General features: G+C 48.7%; 1 protein-coding gene across 1 annotated transcript in view; it reads right to left on the minus strand.

The window, feature by feature from the left end:
- Positions 1–21,036, minus strand: part of MDGA2 (MAM domain containing glycosylphosphatidylinositol anchor 2) — a 385,901-nt gene that overhangs the window by 38,100 nt on the left and 326,765 nt on the right. Inside the window, 1 exon segment of the mRNA XM_066630339.1 lies at positions 17,328–17,476. Coding sequence (XP_066486436.1) covers positions 17,328–17,476 — 149 coding nt within the window.

A 21,036-nucleotide genomic window follows, 5' to 3' on the forward strand; every position in this document is an offset into this window, starting at 1 on the left:
CTGCTTGAATCAGCATATAAAGTGGCTTTGCTGTATCCCCCAAACTAGAGTTCATTGGGCAGTTTGGAGGAATAATACCATCATGTTATATATCAATCAATGCGTAATTTTATGCAGAATGTGTTCTTTTTTTGTTCTATCAAAAGGTACAGCCAAAAAACCAGTGGGGGTGGAGTGATGGTACATCACCATGCCCACCACCTGCGGTGTTGCCCCGTCCACTGCAGGGGGGGTGACGCGCTGGCATCCCACACCGGACGATGCAAACCCTAGTGACGCCACTGGCACCCTAGCCTTTCCTCATAAAGAAGGTGCCCCAGCCCAGCAATAATCTTAGTCGCTCTCTTTTGCACCTTTTCCATCTCCACTATGTCCTTTTAGAGATGTGGCGACCAGAACTGGACACAATACTCCAGGTTTGGCCTTACCATAGATTTGTACGAGATGGCATTATAATACTAGCCGTTTTGTTCTCAACAGCTTTTCTAATGATCCCAAGCATAGAATTGGCCGCTTTTACTACCACTGCACATTGGGTCGACACTTTCATCGAACTGTCCACCACCACCCCAAGATCTCTCCCCTGATCTGTCACAGACAGCTCAGTACCCATCAGCCTATATGTGAAGTTTTGATTTTTTGCCCCAATGTGCATGACTTTACACTTACTGACATTGAAGCGCATCTGCCATTTTGCTGCCCATTCTGCCAGTCTGGAGAGATCCTTCTGGAGCTCCTCACAATCACTTCTGGTCTTTACCACTTGGAAAAATTGGGTGTCATCTGCAAACTTGGCCACTTCACTGCTCACCCCTGTCTCCAGGTCATTTATGAAGAGGTTGAAAAGCACCGGTCCCAGGACAGATCCTTGGGGCACACCGCTTTTCACCTCTTAGAAGTATGCAAGGTCTTAGAAATATGCAAGGGAGTGGCAACAGGATGCGAGTATCTTGCTGTCTTGCATGCTCCCTGAGGCATCTGGTGGGCCACTGTGAGCTACAGGAAGCTGGACTAGAGGGGCCCTTGGCCTGATCCAGTGAGGCTCTTCTTATGTTCTTATGACATATCTGGTTTGTCAACCTTGATGTGTGAACCTTATCATGGGCACCAAAATCTAATAGCACTGAGAGAGTGAGGACAACCAGGAACTGATTATAAATTTTATTTATATATCATAAGTGCATAGCAACACTTGAAAAGTAAGCACCGATGTATTTGGAGGATAAGAACAGCAAAACCTAGCTAATACGGGGACAGATGGAATTCACTCTGGGATATACCTAATTTATCCAGAGGTCAGTTCCATGAAATGGAACTGTACCCAGAGAATACATTTCTCATTTCCTGTTAGCCTGAATTAGAAGTTGTTTATTGCACCAACACAGTGTCATGGTTTTATTTTTTCAATTCCCATTTACGGAAAGAGACAGAAGCTCCTGCAGTACATTTGATCACTGACTCCTGGGTAGTAAATGTTAAAAATATCGCTTTAAAAATTAATGTGAGTCCCAAACAAATCCTGCTTTGGCATAATTCCTCTTTCGATTTTGCTATAAAAAGGTTGATTGCAGACTCGACAGAGCAGAATCCTGCATTCTCTGGGACCGACTCTATTTTTAACTTGGCACACATGGTAGGTTAGCACAGAGATTGCTGGAGAAGTTTAAGATTAGATGCATCCAGATGCAGCTTCTCAAGCCAATTGCTGTGCAGCTCAGGAAGCAGAACCTGAAAGAAGTTGCCCAGGGTTTTCTGCAGCTATCTCTGGTTTGGGCTGTGCTTCCGCGCTGACCTTTCCTAATCCCCTGACCTGCCATTTAGACAAGAAGAGATTAGCCTGGGACTTTGCAGGGCACTCAACAAAACAGCTGCCTGGACGCACCAAGAGCTGGCAACATCTATTGTAGAATAAGATGCAGATGTGAGTCTCTGCAATGAATGCTGCAAAACATAGGGAGGCGTATGGCCAAGCGCATGACCTCCTGGGCACACATCTACCTGGCATCAGTGGGCAGTGCTCCTGGCTGACAATGTGCTTCCAGAACTCCCTTTCTCCTCTACCCAGGCCAAAGTGCTCAAAGGAAGACAGGCATTCCCTTCTCTGGGAAGAAGTGCAGGGGCAAGCCCCCCAACCTGGCAGAGAGAGCCTGCTTCTCTGGAACGTGTTCTTTAACACTCAAAAGGTCATGCAATGCAAAAGTCAACATTGCAAATGTTTAATGTGCATATATATTTTTCCAGGAAAAAAAACAGTCCTGCATGGAATGACTCTGGATGACTTCTTTTCTGCTGCATGTGAACCTGTGATATGCTGAGTCAGTTCATTGTTCACCTAGCCAAGAATTGGCAGCAGCAGTAGCGTAGCTACAAGGGGGAGCACGGTAAGTATTGCAGGTGCCGCCACATGTCGTGTAAGTGGCTCCTCCCACCTGCTGCCAGAGCCAATCTGGGCAGTGACGGCATGCTGTTGTTGCCCAGAATGGCTCCAATGGCAAGTGGGAGAAGCTGCTTACACAGTGTGTTGCGGAAACCTACAGTACTTAGCACCCTGCCCTCTGTTGCTACACTACTGAGCAGCAGCTCTTTGTCAAAGAATAGCCTTTCCCATCACAGGCTACCCGATCCTTCTTTTATACTAGAGATACCAGGAACGGACCCCGGGGCCCCTGATGCACAAAGCGTCTCGGCCACCCCGGAGCGACACAAGCCCCTGCTTATATTCTGCAGATTTTGCATCAGTGATAAGAGTCTGCTGAAAAAGAGAAACTCCTGCTAACCTTGAGACATAAACACACCAGCAGCAGTCTTTGGGGCTTAAGGCTTCTCACTCAATCAAACAGTCTGCACCCATGGGTGCTGTGTGAATCAAGGTTGGCGATAATGCTGGCTTCTCACTTGCTAATCATTACTTGGTGGAGCAAAAGTTTTCTATTGAAGGTATACCTTGACTTTCATCATGTTGTTCTTCCAACCACTTTCAATCACAACCACATTTCAGATATTATCCACATGTTTTTGTCTTTTGTGCAATTTCATCTATGACATTTGTTGATGTTCTTTTATTTCTGTTCCTGTAGCTTTCACATGCATTCACATGTGTTATATGGTTATTTACCATATAAATAACCATATGATTATTATGGTTTTTCATGGGCCAAAACAAATTTGCAAGCGAAATAAGGCTGTTTGTTGACATTTATCCATTTTTGACTTTCGTCCATGCTCTGGTCCTGAACCAGATGGAAGTGCCAGGGATTGCTGTAACTGGGATGGGCTGGGATAACATTTTTCTTGGAACGTATTCCAGGTGCAAAAGAAACCTTTGGCGCAGAGCCCTGTAACATCTTATTTAAGCATCCATAAAGGTGGCCAGTGAGATGCCAGCCAAATATGGATGCCAAGATGCCAGTTAATTAATAGCACAAACAGAGACAGAAGGGTTATATAGCTGTGTCAGTTACTCAGGTTGTTATTACAAAATATACTTGTGCTTATGGACAAGAAATAGTGGTTAAAACCAGAACCGGTGAGCCTTTTGGCTGCTTTCCTTAAGGGACATTAAAAAAAAAGAAAAAGGAATCACTTCCCCATAACGAATCATGGATCACTTGGAAAAGATGCCCAAACTAATATTTGTCATGGAGAATAGCCAAGGAAATGAAGAAGGAGGCATGAGAACAACAGAAGAGCACCTGTGATGAGTAAGGGCCTGTCCTGTGACTATAGGAAGCTGCTGGATATTGTGTCAAACCAGCAAGCGCAAAACTGTCTGCACCAACTGGCTCCTCAAGGTTTCAGGCGGCAAAAGATCTTTCCCAGCCCTCCTACCTGAGGGCCTCCTCACTAGAGTGGAGGGGGAGGGCACGCCGAGGGGGGGGCTATGCGTTAAGAGCACCTGCCTTTTTGCTGCACAGAAACAGCCATACAGCTCAAGGTATGAGGTACCAGGTGCCTGAAGCCACGGACTGGGGAAGCAGAACCCACCCTGCTCCCTGCCCAGAGGCATTCCCGGGGGGGGGGGCACAGTGCTGTCTTGCAGGTGTCTTGACGTGCCCTGCAAGAGGCTTCTCCCCCTCACCTTTGCAGCCATCCCGGGTGGCGAGAGCAAAGCTGAGGTGTCAAGAATGGCTCCAAAGGCAAGGGGGAGGCGCCGCTGACACAGTGCGTTGAAGCGCCTACAAGACTTAGCGCTGCACCCCCTCCCCGAGAATGCTACTGCAGCCACTGCAAGTTATCCATCGATGGCATTGCAGCTCCCCACTCAGCAGGAGGTGGGTCACCCAAGCAAGCACCCCGTAGAACCCCACTTTGATCCCAGCATCAAAGCTGCTGGCCCATCTTCTCACCACAGACTGAACTGCTCTTCCACCGTTCTGCTCTGTTTGCCCGCCTGCTTGTTCCCAGATATCAGCTTGGACCCAGGATCATTTGTCGGACCTCTGAGGGAAAGGTTCCAAAGTGAGCAACTGGAAACAGAGAATTCTGCTTCCCGTGCCCTTGCGCAGAAATGCCACCTGGAGGGCTCCTTGGCTGTCCACAATGGGGCACCAGGATGAAGGAAGCCGTCCTGAATGTACGTCATCACCCTCAAGCCATTTAGGATTTTCTAGGCCAAAGCCACTCTCTTGAAAAGAGTCTTTGATGCCACGGAAGTGACAGCGCATCTGCAGGAAATTCTGGCAAACGTAATTCCCCACAACATTCCGAGGAACCTGGTGAAGTCTTCCCAGATGTGTGTTCTCCATGCACAGTGTTAACAGCGTTAACCCTCAACCTGTGTTCCACATTTCGAGGGAGGGACAAATCCACAGGCCCTTCTCCATGTTTCATAAACCTCTCTAATTCCTGCAACACCCTCCTGAACTCGGAGAAAGACAAAGGCGGAAATCCCCCACCTGAATTCGAGAATGACTTGGCCTCCTCCTTCAGCAACAGTTAAGACAACCTCAACTTCCACTGGGAGACTTCAGTGCTAAGGAAACTTTAGCTTGGCAGCCTGAATGTTTTGGGGAAGTGAAGGGTGAAGGGCCTGGTCTACAGAAGGGAGGAGTGAGAAGCTGGGCTTGGTTTGGCACCCATCAGGAGAGGGAGACTATATGGAAAGGTGCTGGGCAACTGCAGGTTGATTCCCACTTCCTCCAGCCGGCCAGGGTTCAGCCCCAGCAATGGGGGGATCTGGATGGCTGCCAGATGGTGGATTTGAAGAAGTCAATAAACACAACTTTCAGAAGAAAACAAAAATGACTTTTGGACTGTTGGAGGGCAGTTTCGCATGAAAGGCTGAAAACAGTTCTTCCTTAATTTGGTTTGCCCACAAGGTTTGTGTTGGCTGGACTGCTCATTTGGATTATGAGTGCTTCTTCTCTGCTTTCCTCTCCTCACTGAGAACAAGTAGGGGGCACGGAGGCAATTTAAATGATCTTCTTGTAGCCAACAAGGAAATAAGTGGCCCACAGGCACTGTAAAGTCTGCTTCCCTGGGATACCGGAGAAGCACTCATCTCGATCACCTGGCCTCCATCTAGCCATCTGCCACAAAAGTCAGCCCCCTCTCCTGCTGCTGTGACAATCATGATGATTCCCATAACACAATGGTTCTCAAACACTTTAGCACTGGGAACCACCTTTTAGAATGAAAATCTGTTGGGATCCACCTGAAGGGATGTCGTTAATCTGGAAATGATGTCATGGCCAGAATTTAGGTTCAAACCTATGCTGTGAACCATCGAAGGTCCCGTTGCACGTCACACTTGTGCTGTTATTTTGCATAGCTCAGAATTCCAACACTCCAGCTCAGAAGTCAAAGCAGAACGTGGACTTGGATCTTTCTCCAAGACCTCTCCCCTTTCCCCATCTTCCCACCTACTCAGAGCAAAGCACCAGGCCTCTCTCCCACCGGGAGCCCACCCCGCCCAGCAGCTCTGCAGTTTTTTCTGCTCTGTATTTTCAATGGTGGCTGAAATAGGTGCAACCTGCAATTGGCTCATGACCCACCTAGTGAGCCTTGACCCACAGTTTGAGAAGCACTGCATAGCACCATTCACGTGCAGGGCATTTCACGTAATTGAGTAAAAAGACAGATCCTTGCCCAAGGAACTTACTACTGACTTGTGGAAGGCAAGAGAGGAAGGGGAATGGGCATGGAGATGCGACACTGCAAGTCATCCCAGGGTAGTGCTAAGCAAGGACTGTTTTCAGGGTCCCCTGTGAAACTGTCCTCCAAGCGTTCAAAAGCCAGTTCTGCTTCCCTTTGGGAGTTGTGTTTCTCATTTCTGCAAAGCCACCATCTGGCAGCTCAAAACAAATGTTGGATCCAACCACACATTCAGTTGCACACCTGAAGGAGGCTTTCGTAATAATGTGATTTATGGTACAATTATGTGTGTAATCCGTGTTCACCCCTTGCATTTGCTGGAGGTTCAGTGAATGTGTGTAGGGTGGGGTCAGTACTGTGTCAGCAGATCCCCCCCACCAAAAAAAAGTGCATGTTCTGTCACATGGCTCCAATGTGTCTACCTGTGCATCTTCAGGGCTTCCAAGCATGAGGGGAGGTACCAACAGGCATCCAAATGGACCTGTGTAGGGGAGCCTGCTTCACCCTCTGTGTGTCCCTGAGGACTGAAGCTTTAATTGGAGAAAGAGCTCAGTGCCTGCAAGGGATAGATTTAGCCTAGAGGGTCTTAGTGTCCCTGGACTGAGGCACTGGCACGTACAGGGTGGTGGCAGTACTACTAAGCAGAGGGGCCTTGAGGGTTTTAGGGTTCAAGAGCCAAGAACTCTGAGCACCCCAAATCCCCCCTTTGTATACGACACCCTCCCAAATGTTTGCGGAAACCTAGTTTTACAGGAAGTTCAAAACTGTGACTATAGGTTCTCAGTACCTTTGTGTACCTTGGCTCAACGATCTCCGACACTCATTCTCTCGATACCGAGCTAAACAAGCGCATCGGTAAAGCAGCTACCACGTTTTCCAGACTCACAAAGAGAGTCTGGTCCAACAAGAAGCTGACGGAACATACCAAGATCCAGGTCTACAGAGCTTGCGTCCTGAGTACACTTCTGTACTCCAGCGAGTCATGGACTCTTCGCTCACAACAGGAGAGGAAACTGAGCGCTTTCCACATGCGCTGCCTCCGACGCATCCTCGGCATCACCTGGCAGGACAAAGTTCCAAACAACACAGTCCTGGAACGTGCTGGAATCCCTAGCATGTATGCACTGCTGAAACAGAGACGCCTGCGTTGGCTTGGTCATGTCGTGAGAATGGATGATGGCCGGATCCCAAAGGATCTCCTCTATGGAGAACTCGTGCAAGGAAAGCGCCCTACAGGTAGACCACAGCTGCGATACAAGGACATCTGCAAGAGGGATCTGAAGGCCTTAGGGATGGACCTCAACAAGTGGGAAACCCTGGCCTCTGAGCGGCCCGCTTGGAGGCAGGCTGTGCAGCATGGCCTTTCCCAGTTTGAAGAGACACTTTGCCAACAGTCTGAGGCTAAGAGGCAAAGAAGGAAGGCCCATAGCCAGGGAGACAGACCAGGGACAGACTGCACTTGCTCCCGGTGTGGAAGGGATTGTCACTCCCGGATTGGCCTTTTCAGCCACACTAGACGCTGTGCCAGAACCACCTTTCAGAGCGCGATACCATAGTCTTTCGAGACTGAAGGTTGCCAATACAAGGTTCTCAGTATAAATGCTGAAATTTTTGTGTTGTTTTAAATTTGTTTTCCTATCTGTAAGAAATCTGGTACGGTATAAATAAAAGTACATTTAAACGTTGTTATGAATGTAACATTTTTTCAAAATTCAAGACCAAGGTCATAAGTGCAGAAACCATTCCAAAAGACTCCCCAAGGAAGAGCCTGTGGCCTCAGAAGAAGCTGACAGACTCTGGCAATGGTTTGGGTTCCTGTTACCCACACCTGGAATTGGTTTCATCCCGTTCTGTCTTAGGTTCTGCCACGCAAGCTCCTCTTGCAGTCAAGATGGGGCACTCTCAGTAGATCTCATTGTTTTGAAAAAGAGCCCCCCCACCGCTGCCACCCTGCCTTTGTTCTCTCCCCACAGATTTGGCCCAGAGCACACCCCAGGTGTCAGAGTGCCGCTGAAGAGCTTCCTCTCCCAAGGGGTGGCTAATTGGAGACATCAGCAGAGACAATTTGAACCTCCCAGCCATGAACTCAAGAGCTCCTCTCCAGAATTTGGCAGTTTGCCAGAGGAGGAGATCTGAGCATACTTTCAGCTACAAACACATGCAAAGGTTTTGACACAAAGTCAGAGGCATTTTTCATGGGATACGAAGCAGGAGGAGAAGTCCTGGGCTCAACAGGGCCTTCAGCCATAAACTTACTAGGTGGTTTTAGACATGCAATTCCCTCTCTGTCTCTGCCCCACCCCAAAATGGGGATCATAAAAATGACCTCCATCTTGCAGAAATTTCCCCCAAAGCAAAACCTGAAGCAAATTTTGGCCCCTTCTGTAGGTGTCCTGTCACATGTCTGCCAGGTGCCCATGTATGTCTTTGCAGGGCTCCCAGTCATGACAGGAGGTGCCAATGGGCACCAAATTGTAGGCTGGTGGGTGAGCAAAACATTTGTGAGAGACCTCGAGGGGTCCCAGCAACATGTCTCTGGGAGCTTCCACACACATGCAATTAACTTTTGCCTAAAGGGCAGCCTGAGACATTCTGCAAAGCTTACGCAAACGCCTTCGAGGCCATCAGAGGACCTCCTCCAAGAGCCCTGCCATCTGCAGTGAAACCAGTGGCAACTTGGAGAAGGCCTGCCTGGCTGCAGCACGTCTCTTCCCAGGGAGGCTCTCCTGGGGCCTAAATAAATACTGCATTTCACTGGGCCAGACATGTAAAGTAGGTTGATCGTGAGAATTCACTTTCATTCACATGGAGAATTCACATGGTGAGAAATCAACCTTCAGCCTTCTCTGCAGGAGTGCGCGTGGCCTCTGGGAACCCAAGTGCCTCTGGGAACTAAGTGCCAGGTAAGGCACCGCGAGTTTAGCATCTGGGCGAGGAGAAGGCAAGTGGACCTCTGAGTTCTGGAGAAGGGGAGGAGGAGGACGAGAAGGTAAGTGTACTCTTTCTAACTCTTGGTCTTTCTAACTCCTTGTCTTTTAACTTTAACTTTAAATCAACCTTAAATCAACATTGAAATTTAGCTTCACCTACGGTAGCACTAAACCTGAGGGAGGGAATCTAAGGTCCAGCAAGTTGGTGCACAGGAGCTAGGTGAGGGCAATAAAAATAAATACGTAGGTGTGTACATAGGTCTACTCTGAGCAGGAGCTCAGTGGGTCGCTGTGAGATACAGGAAGCTGGATGTCAGGGAGCGACCTCCCCCAGGGCCCCTGACTTAACTCTAGAGGGGAGTAGCCCCCAGTCACCGATCCCCCTTTTCTAGATGGGCCTATGGCCTGATCCAGTGGGGATGTTCTTATGTTCACCTCCACCTATGTCCCTACCAAGCTCACAGTGGCAGAGCTCACAATCCCCCCCCCCACTTCTTACAGCTGGCCCATTTTGAAAGAAGAGTCTAGTGCTTAAGAGTGGATAGTACTGTACACAATTTCAGCTTTGGAGTGCTACTGAGCAATACAAGGAAGAACATAAGAACAGCCCCACTGGATCAGGCCATAGGCCCATCTAGTCCAGCTTCCTGTATCTCATAGCGGCCTACCAAATGCCCCAGGGAGCACACCGGATAACAAGAGACCTGCATCCTGGTGCCCTCCCTTGCATCTGGCATTTTGAGGTAATCCTCCTCTAAAACCAGGAGGTTGCACATACACATCATGGCTTGTAACCCGTAATGGATTTTTCCTCCAGAAACTTGTCCAATTCCCTTTTAAAGGCGTCCAGGCCAGATGCCATCACCACATCCTGTGGCACATGCTACATCCTGTGGCAAGGAGTTCCACAGACCAACCACACGCTGAGTAAAGAAATATTTTCTTTTGTCTGTCCTAACTCTCCCAACACTCAATTTTAGTGTATGTCCCCTGGTTCTGGTGTTATGCGAGAGTGTAAAGAGCATCTCCCTATCCACTCTGTCCATCCCCTGCATAATTTTGCATGTCTCAATCATGTCCCCCCTGAGGCGCCTCTTTTCTAGGCTGAAGAGGCCCAAACGCTATAGCCTTTCCTCATAGGTGGATGTACAGAAAAACGATGGCTATCACAGGTATTTCTTAGAGAGCAATGAAAAGGCAGGAGGGGAGAGGAATTGTGAAGTGTGAATCTATAAATATTTTTGACGAAAGGAGGAGAAAAAGCAAGGATTTGGCTGTCCCCATCATCACCATTCTCCACCGAGACCATCTGGAAGTACTTGACTTTAATATGTGAGGGTGTCATTAATATCTGACATTTTAAAACGTGGAAATGCAATAGCACTCTCCCTCTCTCTCGCTCACTCTCTCGCTACACACACACACACACACACACACACACACACACACATTAAGAGTCAAGCTATTTGGACAACATAAATGCCAAATATCAAGCAGGTGCAAAATGGAGCAACATCTATGCTCACAGGCCTGTCTTGTAGCTTTGGCTCCCTGCTGATACATGATGCACTAAAGGGAAGTTGTACTTCTACAAAGTCAAGAGGATTACTGAGTGCGCAAAACACCCAAATCAGAAAACATGGTGTGCATGCTGATTGAGAGGTGCATGGACGCCTCTTCACACTGTGGCTCACAGCAGCCAAGGCCCGCCAAAGCACCCTCCATGCCACCCACACTGTCTGCTCCGTGAACTTGGCAGGTGAAGGGCTGCTGAGCAAGGGTGCTGACTGCACAGGCCAACTCCGGCGGAGCTCAGCCAAGCGCATCAAGTTGTGGCCTCAGAGGTGACCCCCCAATCTGAGCTGCTTGTGAGCAGCAGACCATGGCTACCTCACTGTGCCTCGCCTGTGTTCTCTTGAACTTGATCCCTGATGTATTCCCCTCCCCATGGAAGAGTAGGTGTTCCCTACTCTGTTTCAGTGTGGCTCTATGCAACATTTTAATCAGAGCGCATATTGGGCACTCATGTAGAAATGAGCATCTTCTGATTCACTCTGCAAGTGGGAACCTCAATGAGATCAAGGGATTGTGTGCAGAAGCCATTGTGCATAGTGTTTTAATCAATGTGCAATGTGCTTCGCATACCTGCAACTTGTATTGACAAAAAACAAGAGGTCAGCTGGAAACACACTGCAGCGGTCTGACCCAGGTTTGGCCATCACTGATGCAAGAAAGAATGGCAAAGTGTGGGTGCATCAGGACACACTACAAGCAAAGTCAAGGAATTCAGACCTTCGAGACCCCAGGAGAAATCTCGATGGGAAGAATCTTGTAAGAGTCTCCAGCAGAACAGACTCACTTATGGCCCAATTCTAACAAGGACCTGTGCTAGCAGAAAGTGCATTCTGCTGGTTTGTGCTGTCACAAACGTTCTGTAAAGTGAGTTGTGACAGTGCAAGGCCCAAGTGCACCAGAGGGAAGGTCAGAGCCTTTCCCCCGTTCTGGTAGTTGTTGGACAGCATGCTGGAGCAGACAAGTCCAGCGCAGGGGCGGGAGGAGGGCAGGGAGGGGACTGAATGTGGTGGGGGAGGATGGAGCAGAGTGGTGATGGGAGCAGGTGGGCGGGCAGATCAGGTCCAGGAGGGTGGCAGGACTGGCAGCATGGCACTGGTGTGGGTCAGCCAGGGGCCACAGAGGTACAGCATAAACGATATGCATAAACTTGTCGTCATTATATGATGCGATGGAGACCTAGTAAAAGACATTTAACTTACCTGCTCCACTGCACCATGGTCCTCAATGAGTCTACTCAGATCTATGCCAGCTCTTTGAATGGCATTAGTCCAAGTGGGCCCAAGGGTGCATCTCAAAGCCTGAAGGGGAGCACTGTATGTTGGCACCAGCACTACCATGGATATCTGACCTCTGCCCTTTCCTGACATGCTCCTGGCTGGCCGCAATCCTAATTCCAATCCTCACCCTTCCCACCCGTGGCCCACCCCTGCTGCCAATTTACCAGCACTGGTGATTTCTGGGCATTCTGGGGATGTGTGCACATGGTTGCCAGCCATTCATGTTGGCAATCGTATTTTGCATGCCAGCATGGCAGCTGCAGCACCAGCAGTCAAGAACAGCCTTTGAAGGAACACGGGTTCCATCAGCAGAAGGCCTGCATAGGATTGGGCCACTAGCGTTATATCTGAAAACTGGGAAATCTCATTGTTTGTTTAAATCAGGGGTGTCCAAAGTTTTTGGCAGGAGGGCCACATCATCTCTCCAACACAGTGTCAGGGGCCAGGGGAAAAAAGAATTAATTTACATTTAAAATTTGAATAAATTTACATATTGTATTGTATTGGCAACCTTCAGTCTCGAAAGACTATGGTATCGCGCTCTGAAAGGTTTACATATGTTTACATAATTTTTACATAATGTAAATTTTTACAAATTTACATATGTTTACATAAATGTATATATTAAAGATGAACTTATATGAATGAATGAAGGTCTTGCAATAGCTCAAGGCCTATAAAAGGCCTTGCACAAAGCAAGGCCAGCCTTTCCTTTGCTGCCGCTACTGCATCACAGACGTGAAACAGCAAGCAGTGGAGGGAGCCCTCATCCCACAGCTCTTGCAAGAGGTCAAACAGTCGCCCTCATGCTGAGAGCAGTTGTGTTGGGCCAGCATGGGCTCCAACAAATCTCCGGAGGGCCAGAGTCTCATTGCAGACTGGGGGCTCCCTGAGGGCCGCATTGGGAGTCCTCGAGGGCCGCAAGTGGCCCCAGGGCCGGGGTTTGGGCACCCCTGGTTTAAATGAATATTTGTTAGTACATTGTGAGTCAATTTGTTCAGACTTTGAATCACCAGAATCTTTTGCTCATGGAGCAAAGAACCCTGGCTGTATGAAGTCGAATGATTTAACATTCATTCCATTCCTTATTTGGATTCCAAGAGGAGGGGAGGGAAAAGGGGAAAGAAAGAGGATATCCTTTTAAAATGTGCCCGCCTTTAGAGGGGTCTAGAACTTAGGCCAAACTAAGAGCATAGGGCAAACTAAGTTTTAGCAAGTGTTCAGCAGGTGCTAACAGGAAAAAGGCGTCCAATTATCACAGGGTTCCTGGAGATGTTACAGCAATAATGAAAGAATGCACCTCACGGTGAACTTCGGTATTTTAAAAAAATCACTCGGAGTAGGGGGGTTGAACTAGATGATCTCCAAGGCCCCTCCTGCTACACAGGTGCCTTTATAGTTTATGCTGTACCTCTGCAGGTGGCGCTGGCACACCAGGTACTGGGAAAAAATGGAGGCTGCTAGCAGGCAGAGATATTTCTGATGTCCCCCATCCTGCACTGGGATGTTTTTCCCCAGCCCCACGTTCTCTGCTTTACGCAGAGAGGAAATGCAAGGGGCAGTTCAAAGGCACCAGACTTCAGCTCTCTTGATGGGGCTGCCCCAGTGCAGACCACACAGGTGCTTCAACCCCCTGAAACAAGGATTACGGTAAGGAGAATATGTCCAATCCCCTTGCCTGGTTTTCTTGTTAATGTGCTAAGGAAGCTAAACTTTCCTTCTAACTGTGGCACCTTTGGTTTATTCACCATCCAATTAAACAGTTCTCTTTCCTCACTGTAACTCAGCATAATCATTTAAGCATGTACAACTGAGGGCGCAAAACAAACCTGCTCTGGAGCAGGCAAGCCAGGAGGCTTGCGCTGCATCCAACGCAGGTTTGTTGGCTGCAGTGGCTCAGCCAGGGGCAAGGGGAAGCTCTTCCCCTTACCCCTGGGTAAGGGCTGCCTGCCCCAATGAGTCTCCTCGGACCTGCGCCACCTCCGAGGAGAGTGGAGCGGCTTGAAGCCGCTCTGTTCTCCACGGGGACGGGAGCTGGGATCCAGTGTAACTGCCAGGTCCCAGCCCTGCCCCCGGCTCCCCGCGTGCCCATCCCCGGGGCCGCCCATCACCCGCCCTCCCCCCACCGAGAAACACCCCCCTCCCGCCTCCTCCCTGTCCCCCATGCCTACCTTTGCTGCTTGTGTCGGCACAAGCACGCCGACATAAGTGGCGGCGAGGAAGCCGCCATGGAGGCTTCTGCTGGCCGCCACGGCTTCCTCCCACGGAGGCGCAAACGTGATTTACGGCACCTCTGCGGCCCTCCTTTGCCGGCCCAAGGGACTTGGGCTGGCATAAGGCGCTATTAGGATTGCACGCTGAGACAATCACAAAGCCTTTTCCAGCTTCCATTTCCCTTCCCCTTCCACTGTTGTTTCCAATCTAGATTGTATGCTCCTTGGGGCAAGGCCCTGTGCAAAGCATCATGTAAAAGCAGCAACAGTGCTTCCTTTCCTTCAAAAAGGTACCTGTGCCGAGTTTTTGGAATAAATGCATTTATTTAAATTCAATGAAGTAATTAGTCAACTGAATGCAAAACAGTTATATGGGAAAAAAAGCTTTAATCTTTTTATTGCACTATTTATTATGGCCTTGAGTATTTTTAAAAGTAAGGCAATTAAGAACGCAGTCCTAACCCCTTTTCCGATACCCACATAAGGGCAGCCCTCTGAGGTAGCAGAACAAACATTGCCTTACTTGAGGAGGCCTCCATGAGTGCCATCCAAGTGCAGGATCCATCCAACTGTGCCCCATTGGCACAGTAATGATGGTGCTGGAAAGTTGGTTAGGATTTGGGCCTAATTTGTTTATTTAGGTGGAATTAAAACAGGAGGGCAGGAGGTCTGGTCTAGAGGGTAGAGCCTCCATTTGCCTGAAGATAACATCCACAAGGCCGCCAGTTCGAGGCCACCAGCACTGTGCAACCTTGGAGCAGCTGACAAGCTGAAGTGGAGCTATTCCATCTGCTCTGAGCGTGGGAGGATGGAGGCCAGAATGTGAAGCCAGATCAGAATGAAACATCTGAATTTGTTGTGGCTCTTGGAAGATAGAGCCTTCTTTCAATTGTAAAAATCCCTATGGGGATTTAAATAAGCCTGCCTATGTAAACCGCTTTGAATAAAGTCTTGAATAAAGACCAAGAAAGGCGGTACATAAATACCTGTATTATTATTATTATTATTATTATTATTATTATTATTATTATTATTAAAAACAGCCTGATGGTGTGAATTGAACCCCACCTGCCCCACTCAGCACTGATCCATAACCTGGCCCCTCAGGCCAGCACCACATGTGCTTTGGGGTTAGTATCACCTGGGCAGACACATCCTCCTGTGTTCATGTTTGAAACATGATGGCAGAAATCTCTGAAGCGAACGTCCCCTCTTGGGCCAGCCCCAGACAACACACCCATGATTTGTCAAGGGGAGTGCACTGTGAACAGTTCCAGAGTGTCTGCACTTCCCAGGCAAACTCCGAGAAGCCGGGCCCAGAGCTCTGCCGGAGACGTGGGCCTGCGTGCCGTGCAGAGCCGAGGTAAGCAGCCAACTCCCCATCACACCGCGGAGATGTCAGCCCTTTTCAAAAGCTGCTTATCTTTCTGAGTGCTCTTTGATAAAGCCTTGTAAGCTGTGCCCGGGGGCCTGTGCTTCACACGGCAGCCCTCGTTAGCATTTCACGCGTCCCACCATATTGCCTTTCTGAAGAAAACTCAATCCGCAGGTGTCACTTCTGAGGTCTTAATGATCAACAGCACATGAAAATCAAAGCACTCGTGTGTCACGCCTTAGATATAGACTCGTCCTTTCACATCCCAGACTGGCTCTGGCAGGTGGACTCCAAGGGCAGCCCTCGCTTCGCTGAGCCTGATTAGCTGGAACTCCAGAACCAGCAAACACGTCGGAATAATTCCTCTTGATGTTCTGCTTGCCAAGACCGTTTCTCCTACCAAGTCCAACACTGCCCCTAACTTATACACACTTGCACCCTGCATGCCCTGACCGTCTCCAGCATGAGGAGGCAGGAAACGACCCAGAGATAACCTAGGGTACGGCGTGGAGATAAGAATCCCGCTCCCTTCATGCCCACGAAGGGATACTGACAGATTTAGGGCGCAATCCAGCCTTTGACTTGGGCAGGCACAAGTCGCTTGTGCCAGCCCAGGAGGGTCGCAAACGCGCTGTAAGGCACACTTGTGCCTCCTGGGGAGGAAACTGAGCCAGCGATCAGAGAAGTGCTGGCCTGCGGAGGCTGACAGAAGCCTTGTGTTGGCATGGCTGGGCACAAGTAGGCGGGGGGAGGCATTCCTGGACAGGGGGAGGGCGGGAGGGTGGGTGGACGGGCAGGTGGGGAGCGGGAGGTGAGGTTGGAATCTGGCAGTTATGCTGGATCCCAACCCCGGTCCTGGGGAGAACAGAGTGGCTTCAAGCTGCTCCGCCCCCTTCGGACTTGTGCCACCTCTCTGAGGAGACCTATAGGGGCCAGCGGCCCTTACCTGTAGGTAAGGGGAAATGTTTCCCCTTGCCTCTGGCTGAGCCACTTATGGCCCCTATCCTGCTCTGGATACAGCGCAAGCCTCTTGGCTTGCCTGTTCCAGCGCAGGATAGGACTGCGCCCATAATCTTTGCCAGATTCTCACCTAGATGCTGAAGTTGTGCGGTGCTGGATCTGCTTATTGGAATAGAACTCCAAATGTGGAAATCTGTTGTTGTTCTACAAGTGAATAAATGGAATTTTGCAAGACGCTGGATGGGGAATTTCCATTTCTTTTTCTGCTTTTTTGGAGTAAACAGACCCCCAACAGTAAATTAAAAGTTGGACTCTGCCCCTGAGAAGGCCCTATACTTTATTTTACTTTATTTTGCACAATGTTATATTAGTGGCAATAGTGCAATTCTGCAACTTAAAAAAAAATCAAATGTACTTTTAAAAAGTGGGAGTTTTAAAAATTATTATTATTGGTATTTTTCATATTTTTCTTTTGCAATTTAATATTACGAATTAAAGAATTCAACAAGAGCAGAAACAAAGTGATATCCAAATTTGGGATAATTACTGAATGAAACTGAAATGTGACCCTAACCTGGAAGCTCAAACTGAGGTCAATAAAAGGAGCTTCCTCAACAGCCAGAAAACTGTCAGGGTCCAGGGCCAACTGGCAGTTAACCCTGGGAGTGTACGTCTCATTTGCCCAGTCTCCTTATAGTCAAGACTCTAACAGTACTCCTGCCAGCACAAGGACAATAATGTTAATCTACCTTCCTTGGATTAGGTAGCACCCATGAAAACCATCTTTTCAGTGCAGAAGCTGCACAACCAAGCACCTCTTTCTAGTTGACACACACCAAGCGGAAAAGGAAGCACAAGCAGCTGAGCAAGATAACACCTTTGGAGAAGCACCTGCCTGCCTCACCTGCCGGATGCCCAGGTGGTACGTGAGGATGCGGTCCACAGCGTCAGGGTTCATCTGGGTCCACTCTAGGCTGTAGGCATAGACGCGGGCTCGGTTCTGCCACAGCGGGTTGTAGGTGTCGTAGTAGAACTCGGGGGCGTAGGCTTTGCCTGCGGGTAAGAGATTGGACGGGTGAGAAGAAGTGGCGAGAAAAAGAGAGAAGGAAGGGCTGTCACCTGCCCAGTTTCCAGCGTCTGCTACTTTTCCCCTCTCATCACTTCAGGAAGGAGCCACAGCATGTTTCCGAAAGTATCACAAGTTTCAAGATGCAGCAACATCAAAATAGACAAACTCACTCCCCACACCTCTAGACCTCCAATTTAGGTCTGAATGCTGTGCTGATCCTAGAGATCAGACATTACCAAAAAAAGGCAGGCGATATCTTTCAGTAGAGTAACTTAGGCCCAAATCCTAACCCACTTTCCAGCACTGGCACAGCAGTGCCGATGGGACGAATCTGCATCCTGCAGTTGAGCTGACAATCACAGAGGCCTCCTCAAAGTAAGGGAATGTTTGTTCCCTTACCTTGGAGCTGTATTGTCCTTATGTCGGTGCTGGAAAGTGGGTTAGGATTGCGGCCTTATGTACTTATCACTGTATTGCATTACTCCTCCCCACCCTTTCTCCAAGGAGACTGGGTCAGCTGTCCTAATTTGCTTCCCTAATTCTGTGGGTGAGGTCGAGAGAGAGGCAACTACTCAAACGTAGTTAACTCAGATGTCCAGACGTCATTAACTGGTGCCATGCCGTTTGAGAACAGAATGTCTGAAGGAGCGCTTTGAACCACATGTGCCCCATGATGCAACATCTGAGGCCCTGCATGAGTGTTGGGGCTGTTTTGGTCATGGGCCCCTGACTCTGGAATGCCCTCCCAAAGGAGGCCTGCCCACTGCAGTCACAGCTTGCCTTCTGAGATGCAGTGAAAACCATGCTCTTTATAAGAACATAGGAACGGCCCCACTGGATCAGGCAATAAGCCCATCAAGTCCAGCTTCCGGTATCTCACAGCAGCCCACCAAATGCTCCAGGTAACAAGAGGCACACCAGGTAACAAGAAACCTGCATCCTGGTGCCTCCCTTGCATCTGGCATTCTGACATAACCCATTTCTAAAATCAGGAGGTTGCACATACATATCATGGTTTGTAACCCGTAATGGATTTTTCTTCCAGAAACTTGTCCAATCCCCTTTTAAAGGCGTCCAGGCCAGATACTGTCACCACATCCTGTGGCAAGGAGTTCCACAGACCAACCACACGCTGAGTAAAGAAATATTTTCTTTTGTCTGTCTCCCAACACTCAATTTTAGTGGATGTCTCCTGGTTCTGGTGTTATGTGAGAGTGTAAAGAGCATCTCTCTATCCACTCTGTCCATCCCCTGCATAATTTTGTATGCCTCAATCATGCCCCCCCTCAGGCGTCTCTTTTCTTTGCATTGCTTTACACTTATATTGAAACACAACTGCTATTTTGCTGCCTATTCTCCCTGTTTGTATGTTATGTATCTCAGTATGTTGACCACCTCCCTATGGTGACCATCAATATGGAGCAACACTGGAAGTAGTTGTAGATACCAATGCAAATGAAACAGAAGGACAGCTCTGCTTTTCGAGGTTTCAGATGGAGAACACATGACATCCACCATTTGATGTCATGGATGTAGAAGGATGTGGGAGCTGAAAGATAGGGAGGAACGAAAACCAGAGTGACTAGAGTGAGTAATTGTATATATGTTGATACCCCAACATGGCTAGAATGCACTTCACATCAGGGAGGTAAGGTAAGGCCCTCCAGGTGTGGGTCGGGACCTGCCTTAAGTCAAATCTATGGGTCCTGAATCTGTGGATAAGAAGGGCTGGCCTGTATATGGAGAAATTCACAATTTCTTTTCCTTTTGCTAATCTCTATTCCACGTGCTGTGAGGCACACAGTTCAAGAATCCTAAAAAAAGCAGTGCATGAATGTTACTAGTGAAGGATTGCCAGATGCAGCTGGTTTAGAAGTTGCCACATCTCATCTGGCTGCCCTGGATTTGTACAATGTAGATCTTTTACAAAGAGCTTATGAGAGTGCAGGCCCCCATGTCCCCCCTTTTGCCTGCACCCCAGAGGGAAATTCGTTCTCAATCAGCTGCAGAAAGGGTAATTTTTGGGTCTTTGAATACCCAAGCTCAGTCCAAAGAGAGATTTATTAAAACTGCAAACTGTTCTTGGTTTCAAGCGACAACTTTTTTGGGTCACTTCAGTTCATTACACAATGACCAGTGTAGGAAATGTATGGTGTGGGACCTCTCAGGCAGGAGCAGCCAAAGGAAACGACTGCAGTTCCTTAAATTCTCCTTCCTTCCCTCCTTTCCCTTTCACTTGCTGATCAATAATAGCCAAGTACCTGCGCACCAAGTCCATATACAATTCATGGCCAAAGCTGAGCAAATGCGACCCCTGCTGGAAAGATGAGAGAAGCACACGCACTGCTTTGCGCCCCCCCCCCTTCCACACTTCCAACATGGCAGAGATTGTCAGAGATGTCAGATAAAGCAGAACAGGAACCAGCCTGTCACTGGTGGTTTTTCCTCCTGTTTGAGTGTATACAGACAGTTTGTTTTCTGAGAGATGACAGCGCATTTGTAGTTCTTAACTTGTGGAGAAGACAGATGGCTTTCCTCCAAGTCACAGTACTCCTGCTGGGAACTCAGCACTCGCAGTAATTAATCTGCTCCGAACTTTCACCGGGTTCAGATTTCTGCGTTTGGATGAGGAATTGTGGCAGTCCTTGGATTCCCAGTGGGAACATGGAGATCTGTGGCCCCCAACCTTTTGTTATGCCCTGCATAGCATCTGTTTCAGAAGCTAGAGGGAGGCCATGATTTGGCTCAAATGGGTGGAAGTTGGGGGACTTGTGGGTTTCATGGGTGTTCCACCTGGCTGGGTATGAACAGGACAATCTAGTCAAGGAGCTTCTGAGATCCTCCTCTATCCAGTAGCGTAGCTAGAGGGAGTGCAAAGCACTAAGTTTTACAGGTGCCTGAATGTGCCATGCAAGCGGCCCCTTCCCCTCCTCTTTGGAGCCATTCCAGGCTGGGGGTGGGGAGCAAAACAGAGGCATTTGCCTGGAATGACTCTGAAGGGGATAGGCTGCTTGCCTGGTGCATTCAGGTGCCTGTAAAACTTAGTGCTTTGCACCCCTCCAGCTACACCACTGCCTCTACCCAGTGTCTCCCCAGAGGCCTCTGCCAAGTATATGACAAGGCCAACCTCCTCCGTCAGTCGTCTGGGCTGCTCTTTTGTTTCAAGAGGTAAAACCAAGTTTCATGGCTACCCACTTGATGCCAGAACGGCTATGCCTGACTGACCTGGAAGATGTCTCCCCCCACCCCACCCCCGCTTTTTTGTCTTTATTGGTGGATAATGTGAATAAAGAATGCAAAGTAACAAATGCAAAAAGAAAAATAAATAAATAAAGAGGGATTTAAAAAAGTATTGTCAGTAAGCATACAAATAAACATTGTCATCCAAACCAGATATTAATAAAGAATCTATATACAACTCCTAGAAAGTGTCTCCAAGTAGGCCGTAGAGAATCGGGGAAGGCACTGGTCCCTCCAACCTTTCCAGATGAGTCTTTGGGCTCCAGTCAGGGCACAAGGGGTCCATCTCGGTTGTACTGCACAG

Source organism: Tiliqua scincoides, chromosome 1 (genome assembly GCF_035046505.1).
Source record: "Tiliqua scincoides isolate rTilSci1 chromosome 1, rTilSci1.hap2, whole genome shotgun sequence".
In the NCBI taxonomy this organism is placed as follows: Eukaryota; Metazoa; Chordata; class Lepidosauria; order Squamata; family Scincidae; genus Tiliqua; species Tiliqua scincoides.